A 20,464-nucleotide genomic window follows, 5' to 3' on the forward strand; every position below is an offset into this window, starting at 1 on the left:
CTTCATATTTTAGCCTATCGAAGAGTATGTAAGCTTTTTGGTTGGTCAGAACAATCCTTATTCTAGGACACTATTGCTAGAGCTTACTATTTCTTCTCTGTGTTGTTGCACCAACTGCTATAGCACACTGCTCTCTGCATTAGTGTGCCAGCTTCCACCTCCTTTTCAGTCTCTATAGCAACACTGTTTCTCAGCAACTGGGAGACGCTTAGTAAAGACCCCCCAATTTAGAAATACTGCATTTTAATGATAAGAAATATTGGCTTTGAAACAAAGATCAAAGAAGTTTTATCTTTAATAATTCAAGATATTTATTACTAATTAATTAGCATTCTCTGATTTGACTGCTTAGACAATTACCTGATACTTTGATCTGGGCTGTTGCCAGGCATTTGTTGTGAACAACATTTATTTAAAAGCAAAACCTTTAGAACTGTGTCTTGAAGTCAACTTTTAAGTGCTATAAAACTACTGGACTTTTCTGATGGTGTTCTCTGACTTCTGGGCCCTTAGTAAGTAGCTGAGATAAAGGTAAGCACCATTACTGTGTTTAAGAGGAGACATGGCAATTTCAGCCTTTGAACACAATATAGGATGTTTCACTCTTCTCAGGAAACAAATGTAATTGTAGTTTATTTTATGCATATTTCCAATGTTGATGGTATGTTTTCTGATTTTGAAAGACGGCTTCTTTGATAAGTCAATTGGTCTGTTGAGTTTTCTGTCTTACTTCATCTGTTTTGTAACTTAATTACGTAGTATGTTTAAAAATGCATTTTATTTCCTAAGGTACATGTTCTGAGGACCTGTATAGATAAACAAAATATGTCTAAGTAATCAAAGCATGTTACTTTTGTTGCACATTCCAAGAGGATTTTAAGAGTAAGACTGTTCTTGTTCTGCTCTTAACAATAGTTGTGTTAATGGGATCCGAGTTTATAATTGTATAATATATTTCCTGTACACTTTGAATTAATTTTATAATTCTTTTTTGTTTTGTGGAAGTGCTATTAAATATTAATAAAGGGCAAAAGTAGACAAAATACAGCACCCTGGCTGAAATAGTGTATCAGTGAGTATTGTTAGTTCAGATGTGGTGTTTTGGTAGATAGATGTTCTTTTATGTTCATATTGCTTTCATTATAAAGTAGATATGCTAATGGTGGAGTAGATCCAGCTGATTTCATCCAAACATTCCTATTGCAGTCAAGATCTGGACTCTTCCTAGAGTTTCCTATATAAAAATATAGATTGTATATATGTTAAGAATGCCTTTCATAACTTTTTACAGGCAGGGTTCATGGGTATAAAACATCCAATGTTGTGATGTTGCACAATGACGACCAGTTCAGTAAAATAGATGAAGTTTAATTTGAGATCCTGAATACTGTAGTATCAATGTGTTTATCCATATGGCTAATTGAAAGGGCAAACATTACCTTGTACTAGATAGAGAGCTTGTCATCTTACAACATCAAGTATTAATAGATTACGCATGCTGTATAACTCAGTGAAGTCAGTGGATCTACTCTCATGAGAGTGAGCAAATTGAATTCTTATTTACGTTTAGACTGTATTTTTACTTTCACATTCTTGCTTTATTTTATGTGCCTTTGGTAAAGAGACAAAAGGAGGAAGAAAGAGGCAAGTGGTGTCTTTGAAAGTCTATCTTTTAGAAAATATGCAGAGTTTAGATTGCTACACCTGGCTTTCACTGAAGACTTACATTATAGGTGCTTTTTTTATAGGTTATTTAGAGACTGAAAGACAAAGTTGCAGCTTTCACCAATTAAGATGGTGAGCAACACCTTTATGATCCAAGAATTATAGATGACTGAATATTTATCCTTGATAATTGTCTAGTATTCTGTAATGTTTATGACAAATGATCAATGACTCTCACTGGAAAAATGAAGTGAAAGTTCAGGTAAGTATAGTTTTAATACCAAAATCATTGTTTACATTTCAGATAGTTTCCAATTATTTAATTTTTATTTATTTAATCAAATTTCCGTTTTTTTTTTACTATAAGCCTTTTTTTGTCTCATGTAACATAAATCTGTTACAGCTAGCGTTTTTCAACTGTAATATTAGCTGAGAGTTACTATATTGAATTCGTATTTATACTTTTATGTTTAAAAATATAATGTAGACTGGAACGTTAACGACCTAAGGCCTGAGGGAAGAATTTGTTTCTTTTATTATCAGTGACACAATTACTTTTGTTTTCAGAGCTACATAAAGAAGTAGATTCATGGTTATGATTTCTTTATCACTTCCTTCTCAGAAAGAAATGATGTCTGCTCAGCTTAACCCTTCAAGTTTGAAAATTTTAGAAAATAGACTTGTAAGCAATTGTAATCAATGGATCTTGGGAATAGTCTAGTGTAAAGGTATGTTCTGTCTATGCTGAAATTATACACTATGGACTGTGTAGTAATCCTATATGTAAATACTGGATTCCTAGGTAGTGAAAGATCTCATCTGCTGTACTTGAAACTTGAAACTTTGGGGACGGTTTTCCTTTTCGTACAATTTTGCAGCTACTGGAATTACCTCTGCTTTATCCTGAGCAGATACCATGCAATTTTCTGGAGTTTCTCTGCACCTAACACCAAAGCTATTATGTTGTTTTATGTAATTCTGTTTAATTTCATCTCTGAAATTCATCCAGTAAATTGTTCAGATTAAAAGGTTTGATGTGAATGGTTCGATATGTCTCTGTCTAGATAATGTGGTTTTACACTTTGATTTGTTTCATTATAGAATGCCTAATGCCATCTGTCCATTTCAAATGGATCCAGACTTGCAGGGTAAGGATTTTTCTCTCCTCTCTCCCCCCCAGCTTTTCTCAAGAGATGTTTCTGTGTCTGTTTGGACAGAAACTAATGAATTGTAAAGAAGTCATACCGCTTATGGAATCTCTGTGCTATAACATATAAATAACATACACTGCTGTGGTGCCTGTGGTTTTGGATCTGTTCTTTCATCTTCCGTTGCCATTACCACCTTGACTCATGGAATGGTCAAGCACACAATGGTCATGTTTCCAAATTTATAATTTATGATAATTTTTTTTTTCACATGTTCTACAATAGGTGTGAAGGATAGCTATACATTCCCTTTTTAAGTGTAAAATCTTGGGTGATACTTCATCTGCTATATAACAGGTAGTGCAAAATGCAGATCAGGTAACTAGCTGGAAATGCCAAGAAACAGTGCACTCTTTTCTGTTTGTGTAGGAATTCTTTTGTCAGCTTCTCAACAAAGGGCATTTATGAGTCTTGAGGTAAAATTTGACTCACTGCAGAACCAGTTGTGTGCTAGTTTTCTGTCCAAGGGGAAAGTTCCATCCCTATGAGAAATGAAAGCATTGAGTTGTTCTGAGCTGCCAAAAAGCCTCACATAAATAATAATCCTAAAACATTTTGATTTAATTTGAGCTTTTTTTTCTTTGCCTGATGTTTACTTATGTGCTCTTGCAAGGTAATTCTGGAACTATTGCTTGACTGGCACAAAATGCCTTACTTTGAAGCCACATATCATCTATAAGGATGAGCTTGAATCACAGATGTAGTAAAAGCAAGAGAATAGCAGATGGCTATTAAAACAGACTCCCTCCATTTAGAAAGTCATCTTGCACATGGAAGATGTTCAAGTTGGATCATATGCACATTTCTAACATTTGTATTCCTTCTTAGAGAAGGAAAATAAGCATTTGGGACTTAATCCATAGCCTATGGAAAACTGTGGGAGTCAGCCTGTTCCTTTCAAAAAAGCTTTGGATCAGGTTACTGAAGAAAGAGAACTGATGCTGCATGGAAGTAAAAACTCATTTTTCACATTGTATGACATGCTATACTACATCTCCAAATAATATTACAAAACATAATGTGACAAGAGCAGGAGTAGACAGATGGTATGGCTGATACAGCTTATTTCTATATCGTAAGCAGCATCTGGGAAACAGCAGAGCCCATAATTTGCTGGCTATTAACATTAGTCTGGCACATTTGTGGAGAGCCATTGCACACAGATTGGACCATTTCCAGACTAAACAGGTAGAGAGTTTTGTAAATTATTTCTACTCAATTGTGCATATTTGTTATTTATCTTTGATCTTTATCAACTGTGAGTAACTCTTCCTCCCTGAACTACATCAAGAAAGCCTCTGAGGGCAGGACTAAGTCCCATTGTAGTTACTAAAGCTACTGTGATCAAGCCTTGTTTTTCCTGTCATAAAGTTCTGAGTATGCGTGTAAAGTAGCAGTTATAGATCAAGTTCCGAAGCTCTTACTTCCCACTCAGAAAAACATGCTTTATTGATGTGAAAGGAATGAGCTGAAGTCATTTAAGGGCATAGGATTTAGTCAAGCAGCTTGAGTGGAATTACTAAGCAGAGATGTCAAAAGCCAGTTGCTCTGGTAAATTGCTTATCTTCCAAGAGAGTCCCAGATGTTGATCTTGACAGAAAATTTGTTTAAGTCTTGAAACAATATGCATCCCAAACAATAACCCTGCTGTGCAGACTGGCAAACTGTTCCTTGTAGAAAAAGCATCTCTACTCTGATCAAGAAGGTATTCTGCCTAGAAATATTATTTCAGTATGATCTTGGCTAAAAAAAAAAAAAAAAAAAAAAGACATTTTTATCAAAATGAACAGAATTTCAATGATGTTCAGAATTCTGTCTACAGAACAGCCCTGAAACTACGCGCAATACAAAGTCTGTGCCAGTGTTAGTAGATGAAGAGGATCTCATACTTTGACAGGGAGATAAATCCGTAAACATTCTGTGTTGCTGTCACCATGAGTTATTATGCTACTTTGCTCTCTCATTTTCCACGTGGGAAACTCAAAGTGCATTATAAACAGTGAAGAGCCAGATAGTAGTTCATATACAGCTCAATTTTTACCCGCCTTTGAATGTCAGTGGAAATACATTACAATTCTAAAGGCATTGGAGAACTGAGTTACTGTTACTATCTACAACATTGGTACATAGACATCACTGGCAATTATGAATCTTTATACTATTATACTTGTTAAGTGTCAAATTCTTACATGATTTATTGGAAATAATCATGTATCATCAAAAAGCATTGACAGGCACTAAAATATTAATGAGAATTATTATACTATAACATTATAAGTATTATAATGGATATACTGTAATATAATATTGCAAGTATTAATGAGTAACATTATAAGTATTAATGTGAACAAACTAAAATGTGATAGGCAGAAAACCCCTTGGGTTTGAAGTGAGAATTCTGTGCAAGCAAAGAGCTGTGGAACAAAGCCCTGGGCACCTAGCTTGTTTTGAAATTACTGGATATAAATTCTATATTGAGCTAGAATGCATGGATATCTTGAATCTTCCACTGGAAACAGTCTGTTGATGAAAACTCCCAATCATTGCCAGTGAATCCAATCAATGCCATTGCATTTCCTCTATAATTTGGATGCAGTTAAGCATGCTATCTCCCTTCTCTTCCTAACTATTCTAAAATCACATCCAGACACTTTTAAATAAACCCAGCAAGACCATTCCCAGTTTATTTCCTTTTTATGTCGAATAGTGTTTTAGATTTTGTTTTCCAGACTTGTCTTAACTAGGCACTTTTAATTGGAGCAGAAAAAAAAAAGGTCCACCTTCCATTCAAGAGGAAGCAGGGATCCTCATTTGTTTCTCCCTTTGTTTTCTCACAGTGGATTTGCTTGATGTTTCTCTGATTCAGCACATCTTGTCAAGTGAACAGAGACAGAGGGAAAAGCAGATTTCTCTGAAAGAGCAGCAGCTCTCTGGAATGCTGAAGGAACTGTTCCAAAGGGCAAGATTAGAAAAACCAGGCCAGGTAGATCCAAGAGCTGCCAAATTCACATTGAGCCTACTAAAAGCCATGTATGACAGGTGAGAAGAAGCACAAATATGAATCCATCACAAAGTACTGCTAGATCAAGTCTGTTTCTACTCTTCTTATGTCATTTATATGTGAAACTCCTTTATTGATGGTATTTTGCTTAAGTTACACATAGTGAGAGTAGTTCAGGTATAGGAAGATGAGGCACAAAGCTTTAACAGAAGAACAGTGGTTAGATGTTTCCAGACATACCTGGAAATCTAGATGTCTTCCTGCCCATACTAACTTTCTGTGAGCAGCTTTCTACAAAGAGTGGCTCTTCTTTTGGCTGCTAAGGTATTTTCTTACACTCCTGAAAAATAACCCGTATTTGCCTTTATATATACACAAGTCAAGAATTTGCCAGTCACTTTTCATTATTCATTTTTCTCCAGCTTAAAATATTCATCAGCCAGTTACAAAACACTACCCGTGTTTCATAACTAAGCTGATCAGCTTGCTCCTGCAAATGGCAAATCTTTTTTTTGGGGGGGGATAATAAGCAAGCAGCTTGTAGACCGTAATTTTCTCATGTATTGTTTGTGAATAATTTATTAGTTCACTAAAGGCAAATTTGGTTCATGACTGTATCAGATTTAAAAGAAAAGGTTAAGTTCATTGTTGAGTTTATTCACTACAGATGAAATTTATTCCCTCCTACATCAGAGTAAAGCTTTTTTACTGGGAGCGTGAGTATGATGTAAGTGGTCTGCAGGACTTTGTCTTGAATTACTATTAATTACATGATATTTAAGATCCCATGTTAAGAACTTTTTGTACTTACGAGAGTAAAGGCTAAGAATAAATGGGTGTATTTCAAAACAAGCTAGAATCATCAACAGTGCTTTGTAATTGGTGTGCTATAAGTACGAACCCAAGGAAATCATTTACAAGAATGTTCTTTGCATATCTTGATCCTTTTTTCTGTTTTCCTGGTAAAACAGAAAATGTATCATTTTCTTCATGCTATAATGTGTTTTTGAACTTTTTTCACAAGTTTTTTTTTTTTTTTGGCCGTGTATATAGGATAGAAAAAGCATCTTATGCTTTTCTTCTAAGTGTGTTTTCTCCGCAGAGTGCTGTTCTCCACTCTTAACAATGGAAAGTCTTTCAAGTCAAGAGTATATGGGGGCTTTTCCATGTCTGTGTGGTTGTTTACTTATATGCTTATTAAAGTACAATAAGGTATACAATTGAAAACCTTTATGAGTTTTGAGAGTAGCTGTCACAGAGACATTTTTACTAAGTTTCATTAAACAGCAATGCCTAGTTAATATTCTGTGTGTATTCCCTTTCTCTTCAGGGAATGTTTAGTCTTACATAGCTTTAATCTTGGATTTTCCTTTATGAAAGTTCTGGGAAAACTAAATGTATAATTGAAAATCTAGAAACTTTTGACCAACAATTTCCCATATAGATCATACTTTGGAAGCTATTACAGCTTTCTTCAATTTGCTCTGTAACAATGCAGTTTAGTTAAAGATTCTTGAAGACAACTTTACGTAACAAATTTTAAAGTAAAACTGCTTTGCAAAAGTGATATTTTAAATATAGAATAGTAAGATTTTCGGATTTATGGTTTCCCATTAATATGTTTTGTCTTCACATAAAGAAGCTTTTTTCATTTAGTGCCTATGTTGCAAAGTTGGGTTCTAAAATAAGGTTTATTCTTTATGACTTGCATTATTCAATGGTCAAATGAAGGTCCTTCTCCTGCATATATCCTTGTGATTAAATCAAGTTGGAATGAAATTAAAGGAAGTCAACCCAAGGGTTGCTCAGGGCAGGTCTGGGGCCACAATGAAGCTGGCTGATGATATAGTAGAAAAAACATTTTGTAGTCCTACTTTTTCTTTCATATTTGGGAAGGCTTTCCACAAGTGAAGAGTAGGATTTATTTTTTTTCTTTAAGGAAAGTGAAAGTATTGTAAAAATAAAGTATTGCAAAGTAAGTATTGTAAAAGTAAATTTATATCTTAAGTGGAATGTGAGGTCTTTGAAGGAGGTACTGTCTGTTTTATAATTGCATGGTATTTTGAACAGTTAATATTGTAGTCGTGTTCAATGACAAAGGGTCCTAGACATAAAGTATCACAAAAATGCTACATCAGTTATATGCGTACAAAAGGATATGAGATTTGAAGTTGTCTTCAAATGTAGCAATATTTTTTCTTAAGAGATTGCATTTTTCACATTATTGGTGAATATAGTGTAATTTATTTTATTTTCCTAGATCTGGAACGGGTTATATCAAAACTAGATCTGTTGCAGCTGCCTTAATTGCTCTTTCAAGAGACACTCTACTTGCTAAATACAGAGGTGGGAAGTGTACAGTTTTATATACTGCCTAAAATACCAAATGTTGAGGAAAACATTTAAAAGAGAATATAGTTCTGCCATGCAAAAAGTACATTATGTCAACTGCGTTGTTGTAGGGCTGATGTGGAAGGATACTTTTTCATTAATGTTCATATTCATCTTTGCATAAACAGTCTCAGAAAAAAAGCCATAATACAGCTTAAGATTGCAGAGCTCAAAAATAAAGGCCAACTTCTTTTTGCCTAGCAAAAATGAACAGAAACGCCCTAGTTTTAAGTTTCACTAGAGCAGAAAACATATTTGTATATTAGATCCTGGATTTTTTTTAGAGTCCTTCTAACACTAGACAAAAAATGCTTAAAGAGCTAAACATAACAGATGAAAGCAGCCCAATGCAATGGGCAGCACAAAGATTTCTGCCTGAGTTAAGTGCTCAAAACAGAGAATAAATGGACCACAAGTGGCATATTGGTCTCATATTCTTCCATTGCACATTATGTATTTCCTTTCAAATTACTTGGAATTGACAAATCAAAATTTAAACAGGGCATATCTTGTGTAAACTTGTTTAAATGTATTTCTTATAGCCATGGAAATGAGTTCAGTGTTTCCTTCACCCTTACCAGTCTTAGCTGCCATGGATAAGGGACCTCCATAATTTCCTTGCTTTCCTTCTCCTTCCCCTGCCAGTAGGGGAAAGTGTTGTTACAGCAGTCATTGAGAGCCTGCGTTAGGTAGACAAGGAAATAACTTTTTTGAGAAGGTTACTTGGTAATTCACAATTATCATGCAGATTGCCTGAGAATGAGTAGCTAGAAGACTCTTCACGCTCTGCTAGTATTCTAGTTTCTTTCCTCTGGTTATTTTCAGCTTTTTTTGAGTTTTATGCTGTTCCTGATGGGAAGAAGTTCTTGATTACTCGTAGTGCCCTGAGAAGCCTGCTAACAGACTTAAATCAGGTAATGCCACTGCAGTGCTATTAGACAACAGGTCTTGTAGGGGGGATTCTAATCCAGGAGAAAAACACACATGGGTGATGTGTAACGTTTGGTAACGTTATGGAACTGAAGTCAGTAGGGTACTGTGTGGACGTAGGGATCTGCTATGCAGAGTAGGTTAAAGAATAAAACCCTGTAGCTCCTCTTAGTCTGAATAATGCCTGGCATCAGTATGTCTATACATTCATTTTGCTTGAGCTTAAAGGTCCTGGGAACAGCTGCATGCAGCTGTTGCTAAAGCAACTCCTAACTTAGATGTCTACTCAGTGGAATAGCTTGCAGTTGCACAATAATGCCTTAGCATACAAGTATTTCCAGCTGAACTGGTGCTGAACACCAGTTCTGGGGTCTGAAAATGACCCCTGAGATTCAAACCTACTGTCTTTCAGTATTCTAGTATGGTAACATAATGTGTTAATCCATTAGAGTAAGTGAGCTGGGAGCAAATCGTTCTGACACATGCTGAACTCTGAAATTGCACACTGGTGGCATGAATTTGAATAGATTTTCTTCAGAATAGTATGTAAAGTGGCATTTCTATCGAAGCTTCACCACCTGTGTGCTGTCACCGTCTCAGCAGAGCATGGTAGGAACATCTGTTTTTTATTGAGGTGTTTCTAAGCATTTCTTCTTGATGCAGATCCCAGCCATTGTGGAAGAAAGCTGCACTCTGTCTTGTGTGGAAATCGCTACTCACAGCTGTTTCCAAGGGGTGAGTGAAATTCTGATGTCCTGAGAAATGACTTTGAATGTAGCTGGTAAATTAAAATTGCAAGTGTATTACCATGTGGCATACACCAATACCTATTTTTAAGGAGCAGGGCTGTTCATCAGTCTTGCAGTATAGGGAGATTGATATCTACAGATACTACTGAAGACTTGCATTTATTCCAAAGCCTTTGAAACCCAGCAGCATTTTATGTGAATGAAAAACATTACACTAGCAATATCAGAGCTTTTATTAGGAACTTGAGATGAGACACCAGTTTTTTTCAAGCAAATGGCTGAAGTTGAGATGTATATTTTTTCCAGGTTCTGAATTCAGCAATTGTTGAAGAAAAATTCTTGTCTTGGCTGAGATCAGAGCCCACTCTTCTGCTGTGGCTCTCTACATGTTACAGATTATCAGCTTCAGAAACAGTTTCTCACCAGGTTAGATGCAGAGTCTGCAAGAATTTCCCCATTAGAGGCCTCAGGTATGTCAGTAATTACTGTAGTCTTTAGCATACACATAAATAGTTCTTACTATTGTTTGCATACTCTGCAGGCTATAACTACTGTATTAAACAATGAACATTTTACCGTTAGTCTGTTCTTGCTAATAGTAAGCTTAGAATGTTAGGTTTGTTTTTTTGTTGTTGTTGTTGTTGTGTGTTTTTTTTTTTGTTTGTTTGTTTGTTTGTTTCATTTTTAGCTCTTTGTATAGTCACAAATCATACATCAATAATGTAGTAATATTACATTTCCATAAGAGCAGTGGATACAGATAATCTGGTGCATAAGAAACATATGAAGGTGTAACTGCAATCTCAAAAACTATACTAGAACAGGTGTTTCTTCCTTGGATTGAGTTTCAATGGAGCAAATTAATAATATCAAAATCATGAGTGGGTTCTGGAGATTAGTCTGTTGTCGTTTGGACAAAATAACTCTTGCATTCAAAGAATGCTGGTGAAAGTCTTTGTTTAAAACAGAGGTGCTTCTCTGCATTTCAGAAACCAGGGGTCTGGACTTCTAGTAGTCAATCTTACTTTTACACCAAGTTCTCTGTTGCAGGGAAATAACCTAATCTGTTTAACTTCTTTACCGAAAGGGTTGTTAGACATTGGAACGGGCTGCCCAGGGAAGTGGTTGAGTCACCATCCCTGGAGGTCTTTAAAAGACGTTTAGATGTAGAGCTTAGTGATATGGTTTAGTGGAGGACTTGTTAGTGTTAGGTCAGAGGTTGGACTCGGTGATCTTGAGGTCTCTTCCAACCTAGAAATTCTGTGTCTGTGTATGTGTCTGTGTCTGTTTACCTTCATAGGTATCGCTGTTTGAAGTGCCTGAATTTTGACCTTTGCCAAGTCTGCTTTTTCACAGGCTGTCTCCGCAAACCACATAAGAGGTCACATCCTGTTGTGGAACACTGTGTGCAGGTAGAGTCCTATTGTACTGATTCATTGCCCTGTTCAGGTTCTTTATGTGGGCAATTTGGCAAGAGACTCTTGAACTACATTGATTATAAAATTATGTATATATCAGCCATGGTGCCCATGAGACATTAGTATTATTCATCTGGGAACAGTGAGTCAGGGAAAGGAGAAAAGGGGGCTTCTAACTTTAGGAATGTTCTGTTCTGAAATAACTGAACAGAGACATGAAATGTCATAGTGTGAGTCCTCTTCCCAGGCTGCTGTATGGCAGATTTGCCTTTTGCAGCACTTCCTTACACCTGTGGAAAGGTCCTACAGTGTGTCCCACTGCTCCTTCCTCCCAGTGCCACTGCGGAATCATTCAGAAATTAATATCCATCCTGAAGTTGTACTAACTCCTGCATGAAACTTCCTTTGTTCTAGACATTTTCAACTTTATTGTAGAACTTGTAGATTCATTTGTCCCTGTCAGCTGGGGACAGCATGAAGAGCCAGCATAGGCCCAAGTAAGCTCACCTCCTTGAGCTCCATCACAGGGGCAACTTGTGCTTTCATTGCTCCAGCAATGGACTTCAGCACTGGGAGACTGTGTCTGGTTAAAATTTCACATTGTCTGTACCAGGGAGTGGGCTGCTGAGGCAGGATTTGAAAACTCAGCACTGTTTCTGTTTACTGTGCTGACACCTTGTGGTAATTTTATTACCATATTAAGAAACAACTAGGACGCATGCTGTGTATTTTCTTCTTTTTTCCTGTTCAATTGTCAGGGCTCTTCCAATGTTCGTTACCAATCGTCTCCTGGGGCAGAACTGGCTTGTGTCCTCCCATAAAACAACTACGGAGCATAGCTATACATGAGCCTGGCACTGCTGTGACAAATTGAAGTATGGTTTTCACTGTGTAAGAGGAGAACATGAAACACAGAAAGCTGTATACATTAACACCTCTTATAATTAGTAAGAGTATTTCTTTCTGTTGATGAAAGGAGAACTTAGGTACTAGTTGGACAGAATTCTTGTTGTGCCTTTGAACTTTATCACTGTAATTGTCAAAACCTTGTATTAAACATTTCCAGGTTGCCTGAATTTATCCTGGACAGTGTTTTGCTTACATACCAGAATTGGAGCTGATCTTGCCTGTGGTCCTTCATCATCGTCCACCTCAGCTCCAGTTCTAGGGCTCAGACAGCAGCTTCAGCTGTTGAACGAACAGACCTTTGCTTGCACATGTATTGCCTTTGCCTTGGGTGTGCCTTTTTTTTTTCTGGGCAGCTGCTTGAAAATTCACTCCTTTCTCTTTTATCCTTCATTCCAATAGATGTCAGCAAAGGCGAGTGCAAAGCACTTTCTCTGCACTGTCAGGAACAACCTGTTTCAAGACTGCTGCAGAAGAAAGGAGGCTCAGAGAAGGAGAGCTCTGGAGATAACAGAGGAGAGGCAGTTCCCTGCTCACAAAAAGATTGTGTGAGTTTCTGTTTTCAATGAATCTATACTCTCTGAATAAAGTGTCAGGCTGTAGGATATTGCTTGATTGTGTCCTTTGAGTAAATGACTTTGTTGTGACAGACCATGTCATGATTTTTCCATAAAAAATAGAAAGCATAAATAGGAAATTGCTGCACATTGTTCTGTTGCTTAACCACGATTACAGTGCTGACAACCTAATGACCAATTGTCTTATAGAACATCACATGCTTGTGTCCTCCTTCCCTCCTTCCTTTAGCATCTCTTTCTCTCTGTGCCATTTCTTATGCTCAGTCTAAGGTCAAGCATTGCAAATATTTAGCACCTGTCACTGAGTGGGTTTTTAAGCACCTCCTCCATGACAAATTCATTGGAAATTGACTGAATGGTTCCTGCATCTGAACCACAGTGTTTTCAGTGAATGTCATTCTACTCAAGTCCTACTGAATCGCAGTCCTGTGGGATTACTCACAATAGTGAGTAGCTGATTTTTTGCATCACCATTACCGTTCCTTTAGATCACTTCTGTTTTGCCTGCTTTTAGTTAATTTGTGAACTCATTACTGTGTTTCCTCTGATCATAGTAGTTAATAATGAGCATTGGAGGTTGTTATGATTTTCCGTATAGTTACTCCTTTCTTGCTCTGGCCTTTTGGTTGATGTTTAGGTGAAGAGAACAATGATACGAGATAAGCACTAAAAACATATGTAGGGGGAAATTCTTTACTAGCTATATAAAGCCTTAGCAACTCTCTTGCATCTCACATTCTCCAAATGAGGATTCAGTGAGACTGAAAAAGGGGAAAAAGGTCAGTCCTCTCTAAAAGAATTAAATTAAATTAATTTCATCCTTGTGGGAAGGAAGAGAAAAATCTGGTTATAAAACTCTTTGCTACACTGCTAGGTAAATACTAGAAACCAAATTTTTTATATACACTAAGGTCAGTGGGTGATAGTTACAGTGATTCTTGTAGAGAATATTTCAGTGTTCATTCTTTAGAATGTGGTGAAATGCAAAATATTTTCCATTGTTAAATTATCCCCACTTGTATTCAGCAACAAAAATTCACTCTTTGTTCTGAATATCATTTAACTCTTCTGTGGGCAGTCACAATTTCTTTGCAATTCTGTGGGTTTTTTTCTTACCTCATGCTTGGGTAGCAGTCAATGAGAAAAAACAGAATTTGGAGTTGCCATTATAGGTGTCACTGACAGGTATCTGGGCTTTTCCCAGCATAGAATGGCCTGCACAGCAGGGTATCTGGCCCTTTGCTATCCTTTTGTAGTTGAATTTCGTAATATCTTTAGCTCCTTCTTAATATTGGAAGTTAAAAAGAGAAGTAGCAAATTGCACTGATGCTAAATGGGTGGAAAGAAGAATCTGCTGTTGAAGTTCTGTTGAAAGAGTGGAATTTGTTTTTAAGGAATTTCATTCTTTCAGCCAAAATATGCTAGCAGGCATAGACAGATCATTCCCTTTTCTTAGTCAATAGTAGGCTGTCTGTCTATACACAGTGCATTAGCTGTATTTTGATTGTTCTGGGTACCAAAACCATGTAAAGCTTGATCTTTTGTCTACTCCGTATTTCTTTGTTGGTGTACAGTCCCCTTGCAGGACTCAGTACTTCATCATTCCCTGAAAACCTGTCTCTCCCAGTGGACAGACCTGTCCTGGAGTCACCCATGCTTGTATCTAAAAGCAGAACTGTAACACACAAGAGTAAGAATAACAGTGAGACGCCAGAGCAAGACAAGACAAAAATTCAGGTGAGTGAAACATGAAGGTGTAGTGATACTAAAGCTGGGAGGAAGACCTACCATGTTAACTATCTAACTGATGTCTAATGACCAGTGAAAAAGAATGGACAGCTTCACCTTTTTGTTAATTTCTCACATATAGAAAAAAATGGGGAATCTGAAAACTTAGTGAACAAGACTCCTTGACTTCCGTGACTGTCAGAAGCATTTGTAGGAATATTTGCTCTGTAAACTTTTTTATTTTCTAGTTGTCTTAAAGCAGCATGATAAAGACTGCCTCAGCTAGAGCCCTCTCTCTATTCTGACAGCAAAAAATGCCATCATGTCCTCCCACTGCAAGCAAATGTCAAGGAAGGACATCTTAATTCCTAATAGGCTTGGACCTTTTTTTTTTTTTTTTTTGTCACCATAGCAATATAAGAGGACAGAATGGGCCCTTCTTAAGGATTAACCCAGAGTAGTGTCCACTCCAACTAAAATAGCTCATGCATAAAAGCTCTTCACCAATCTATTTCCAGGTTCCCTGCATAGAAACAATGCTAGAGGAGTGGAAAGGATAGTGTAAATAAAAATAAGTACATAGCAGTTTTTGTGTTTCTATATTTATTTGAGAGGTTGGTAGCTCTGTCCATACTTGGAATATACAGAACAATGGGTTGTGGGTTGTGTTCAAACCAGTTTGTGTCATCCACTTACCCTGTTCTTCCCAGAAGCCAAGAATGCAGTAACTGAGAACTACCCTGTATGTGTCAGGTCACTTCCTTGGCAGTTTCCTGTGCTACTCCTTGGAATAACTGTCTTCTAGGACTCTGTCCAGCATGAGCTATGTGCCAGCAAGCACATATCTGCAGTAGCAATGGTGGGCAAATATTGCTTAAGCATGTCATTTTGATGGCTGGCATTTGTCATTTTGGAAAACACTGAGACAGGACTGTAGTGGTACTCTGTCACATGCATTGCAGTCTTGTTCATTTTCCCTCTGGGATGAAAATTCTTTTTGAGCAGGTTTATACTGATTTCCAACATATTGGAAAATGAGTATAAATCTGTTAGTGCAGATTGCTTAAAAAGATGCAGATTGTAGGTCCAATGCAAGGTAGCTTTTAAAAGAATCCGTTAGCTTTTGAAGGTCCTGAGGTCTCAGCTATGCGTCTTACAATTAAATGGCAAACCTGATTCCAGACCATCTTATACCATGCCTCTAAGGCAGTTTACTTTGAAAGTTTATCCCTGACTTCTGGAACTACTGTCCTGTGTGACTCAGAGATTTCTACTTTAATCCAAAGATCAGAGGTTTTTCTTCTTCCTTATGCATCCAGTCTGTCTCCTTCCATCTCCTTCTTCCAAAGCAGTTGTGTGACTTGGGAGAGACTGTTTCCAAATCAGAATATTCTATTTTGCAGAAATTCAAAGGTATGAGGTTTTATTCTGATTGAAAACAAAACAAATTCTGAAAACACTTAGAATGTGCCATAGGACAAAGAATTTGTTCTATATTGAGTAAATTTTCCAGTCTTTTCTAATAGCCATTAGAAATGCATTAATGTGTATGTTGGTTGCAATCAGCTGATAAGTTTAGTAAATCTGTAAAATGGGCCAATTCCCCAATTTACCATGCCTGTCTGTAGCAGAATTTGCCTAGAAAATAAAATTTTATTGCTGATAAAATCGCGAACAGATATTTTTCTCTTCTTTATTACAGGCAATAGCCTCTTTTGAAGCAGATATGTTAAAAATGCATGATTCCCTCAGAAGTATTCACAATGAAAGCAGGTAGGTAAATGCAATAATACAACTGAAGACTGGTGGGCAATACTGTTCCAGTGAAAAATGTTGAGATTTTAAATAATTTCGTGTCAAATGGGGATGAATGAAGTAGCTCAGCAACAAAAATCACAAGTGAAGATCACTGGAAAAACAATTTATAGAATCATAGAATCATAGAATATCCTGAGTTGGAAGGGACCCTTAAGGATCATCAAGTCCAACTCTTGACACCGCACAAGTCTACCCAAAAGTTCAGACCATGTGACTAAGTGCACAGTCCAATCTCTTCTTAAATTCAGACAGGCTCGGTGCAGTGACCACTTCCCTGGGGAGCCTGTTCCAGTGTGCAACCACCCTCTCTGTGAAGAACCCCCTCCTGATGTCAACATTTTGTTTTGCTTTCATCAGCATTACTGTAATTATTAGTTTAAATAATGTCAACTTGATAATTCACTTCAAGTTTTTAAATCAAGGTAGGATATCTCTATAAAGAATATGCTTTAAGGCAAATAGAGGTAACAGGCCTGACAGAGTAACTGCTGCAAAAAAAATCATGGCTTAGATTACTACAGAAATCCCTTCTGGTGTTCAAACCTTTGACATAGGATATTATATTGATATTTAATACTTACTATTAGAATATGACACATTTCACATTCATTTTTCTTTTCTGTGTATGGTATGGGCTTAGCTGTAACCATGCTCACCTTTTTCTGTCACTTTTGCTTTTCCCTCCATTTTTTTGTATATATATACAAATGTGCTGTGGATGTAATTGTGTCTGTGACCACTGAAACCAGAGTCTGCAGGTCAGAGGTCTGCGATAAGAGTTGCCAGAATAGTTGCTCTTAGAGGGACTACTGTGACATCTCTTCCAGTTTCAGCCACCTTTTTGGGAAACATCAAACCCTAAGATGCAAGGCATAGTTCCTGGCTGCACTTCCACTCAGCTCACATCTTTCCTCTAGAACACTCCAGTTCTTGATAATTCTGTTTATACAGCCTAATTCTTGAAATACTGGCCTCTAAGCCAGAAGCTGTTTCCTGAACTGTAAAAGAAAGGAAAGTTTGGGCTACAGTGTTTGCTCTATTCTGTGATTGTATATATGTGTGTGTAATGGGTTATCTGATCCAGCAAAATTCCCACCCTTCTGTGTCCCTGTAAGGAACATGAAGAAGCAATTCAATAAATGGAAGGACAAAGTGCAATTTCTTCACAGCTGCCAGGAAGACAGAAGCTGCAAAATAGAGACAACACTCCAAAGCTTGAGAGCAAGCCATGAAAACTTGCAAATGGAGCTGCAGCAAATAAAGCAAGATATAAAGGTATAGTGATAAATGTATGAAAAATCTTTACAACTATGGACAATTACTGAACACTAATTACTACTTTTCTTGCAGATCAGAAATCTTGGTACTATTTCATACATTCTCTGCTTATCTGCTCCGTTTTTTGTCTTCAGAGAAAGCAGATAGGCTTATTGCAGCAGTGATTTTCTTCTCACTCTGTATATATTTAGCACCTACCCCAGACAGATGTGTCTGGGTTGTTTAGATACTACTGCAATTAAAATAATGACAGGGGTTTCCAATAAGAGTGAGAAAATGGTTTCCAACAGAAGTGTTAGATACTTCATTGTGGTTGTTCCTTTAGAGTCCCATATTAACACAAAATAAATAAAATACTTCTCTGTCATTTCTAACTTTTATCTTGTACTGGGATGTAATACAGACGTCTTATGGAAAATATTTTATTAATTTAAATGAACAAGAGTTAATGTATTTTAAAAGAATCTCTAAGGTTCTGAAAAGGCCCTGTTTTACAGGGATTTCATATGTGTGTGCCACTTGCAGCATTTTGTACCATTTTTGACCATGCTACTTTTAGAGTGTTTTTCAGATCAAACATATAGGAAGGCCAGACACATCTGTAGTGCACAGCTTAATATCACTAGCACATGGAGTCCACTGTGACCTGGTGTGTCATACCATCCTCTGTATATGCTATGACACTGGTCTGTCCCCAACTTGTAGGGCTGGCTGCACATGTGCAGTTAGGTGTCCAGCGCATTCCAGTTACTCAGATTCAGTGTTCGTGCAATAATGGTATTTGCCATCCTGGTTCTGACTAGAAAATTCCAACTACAATCGTGGCACTGACAAACAGACTGTTTTTGGAATTTTGGATGTTAAAAGGTTTGAGATTTTGATACATGTTTAATATGTTTTTTTTTGTTTTTTTTTTTTCCCTTAGTTTAATTATTTTAGGATGATTTTTCCTGCAAATTTAGCCTTTGAACATTATTATTGCCATTTTTCAATGGCATTGAAGCATATGATGTCCTCAGATCAGAACTGTGGAAAAAGTGGACACATAGATTGTCCAAACTCAAAGTTTCATTTCACTGCAGAGAAATATTTTATTTGTGGAAAGAATTGGTTTTAATACGTGAGAAATTAAAGAAATAATAATAATTATTATTATGACTCCAAATATTTTTTCCCACCTATTTTATCTCTACCAGCAACCAAAACATAAGTTATTTTTATGTTGTTTCTGTGTTTTGTCTTTTGTAGACCATGTTACAGTCAACCACACATCCTTCTTTTTCACTGCATCAGAATATGATGCCAAGAAATCAGCATGTCCTTCTGGAAAGGAGAATGCAGGGTGGATTCAATCCTGCTGAAATAAATCCCATTTCCAGAACATGTGCGGACTGGAAAGCTTTGAATCGCCCCAACTCTGAAAACAGAATGCAGCTTTTAGAGACACCTGAGGTTCCTGCTACAATGAACTTTATATTCTCAGAAGACCCAGTGAAGTCATTGACCCTGCAGCATGACGGACTTTTGATTGGACAATGTAAAAAAGCAAAAGAGAATCAAACTTACCTGCCTGAATTGATGGAAAACTCCTGCAGTGGCATTGTGGGGAATACAGTTCTCACTCCCACTGCAATACAGATACCACCTGATAAAAAGGAAGTCAGTGAGGAAGTGGAACTGCAGCAGCTAGTGATGAAATTGAAGGATGCATTGTCTCTTCAAGCCCAATCAGGTACAAGTTCTCCTGGTTATCTAGACATGTTTTCTCACCTTCATCCAGTTTACTTTACAATATCATTCATAATAATTTAACCCTCAGAGGAAACCCTCATAAATAATTTAACTCTCAGAGGAATCTTACCTTTGCCATTGTAGAAGTACTCCAGTGCTATACTATAGGATGGAACACTTCTCTTTAAGGTGGAATATAGCCCCTAATGCTTGAGTAATTTGAAACAGGTTAAGTTAAAGCATGTAAGAGGAAGTCAGTCTCAGCAGTCAATTAAGGAGCATACTCATACTGATAAGGCCACTGGAGGTCTCTTCTGTTGCCCGTGCTGTGACATAATGACTCTAGTCCCAGGCAAAATTGCAGCAGTCCAAATGCCTTTGTAATCAGTGGTCTTACTACAGCAGAGCTTTGTTCAATACTCATGATGCCTCACTTTTGATAATGAGGATGTAATGAGGAGAGCAACATAAAAAGCTGCTGTTCATATGGAATTGTGATAGAGATTTATAAAGAGTATTGCAGAGCTCTGGCAGCAATCAAATGCTCTGAAACACATAAAATCCTTTCTTTTCAGCTCAACAGTCAGCTTTGAAGCAGGATTTCTTCTCTGCAGCTGAACATGTTTGCAGATCCTTCTCTGACCTCATCAACCAAATAACTTTGCCAGCTTGGAAGTGACAGAAACTGGCATTCACTTTACAGCTCCTCTGAACTATCAAAGGTAACTAAAGCCATGTCAGACACTTCACAGTATCTCAAATATTGCACTGTAATAACTAATCATAACAGATTTCTGCATTTACTGATTTCACCAGGAACCATAAAAAGTGTTAGAGAATAAGGTTCCCTTTCTATTAGTGTTTTCTAGTTCATATGTAGTAGATGTAGGGGCAACTGATAAAAAAAAAAAAAAAAGTATGTCTTCATTAATGCTACACTGGCATTCACAACTGTCCTCTACTATTTTTTTCACTGCTATTTAACTGATAATGGCTTGTATTTAAGAATTTATTTTTTTTTCTATAAGAGACAGCTTGAGTCAGTTGATTTCAATGCTGTATT

General features: G+C 36.9%; 1 protein-coding gene across 1 annotated transcript; it reads left to right on the forward strand.

The window, feature by feature from the left end:
* Positions 1-2,767: 2,767 nt before the first annotated feature.
* On the forward strand, positions 2,768-20,092 carry DYTN (dystrotelin; the record flags this gene model as incomplete). The annotated part of the gene is made up of 14 exons (XM_082763441.1): positions 2,768-2,813; positions 4,662-4,736; positions 5,711-5,912; positions 8,135-8,220; positions 9,091-9,179; positions 9,859-9,930; positions 10,251-10,414; positions 11,245-11,356; positions 12,671-12,816; positions 14,421-14,583; positions 16,277-16,347; positions 17,508-17,667; positions 18,919-19,402; positions 19,977-20,092. The coding sequence occupies 14 exons, from the start codon at positions 2,768-2,770 to the stop codon at positions 20,078-20,080; spliced, it is 1,974 nt and encodes a 657-aa protein (XP_082619567.1). The 3' UTR covers positions 20,081-20,092.
* Positions 20,093-20,464: the final 372 nt, after the last annotated feature.

This window comes from Aythya marila (genome assembly GCF_965140915.1).
Source record: "Aythya marila genome assembly, chromosome: 6".
Taxonomy (NCBI): domain Eukaryota; kingdom Metazoa; phylum Chordata; class Aves; order Anseriformes; family Anatidae; genus Aythya; species Aythya marila.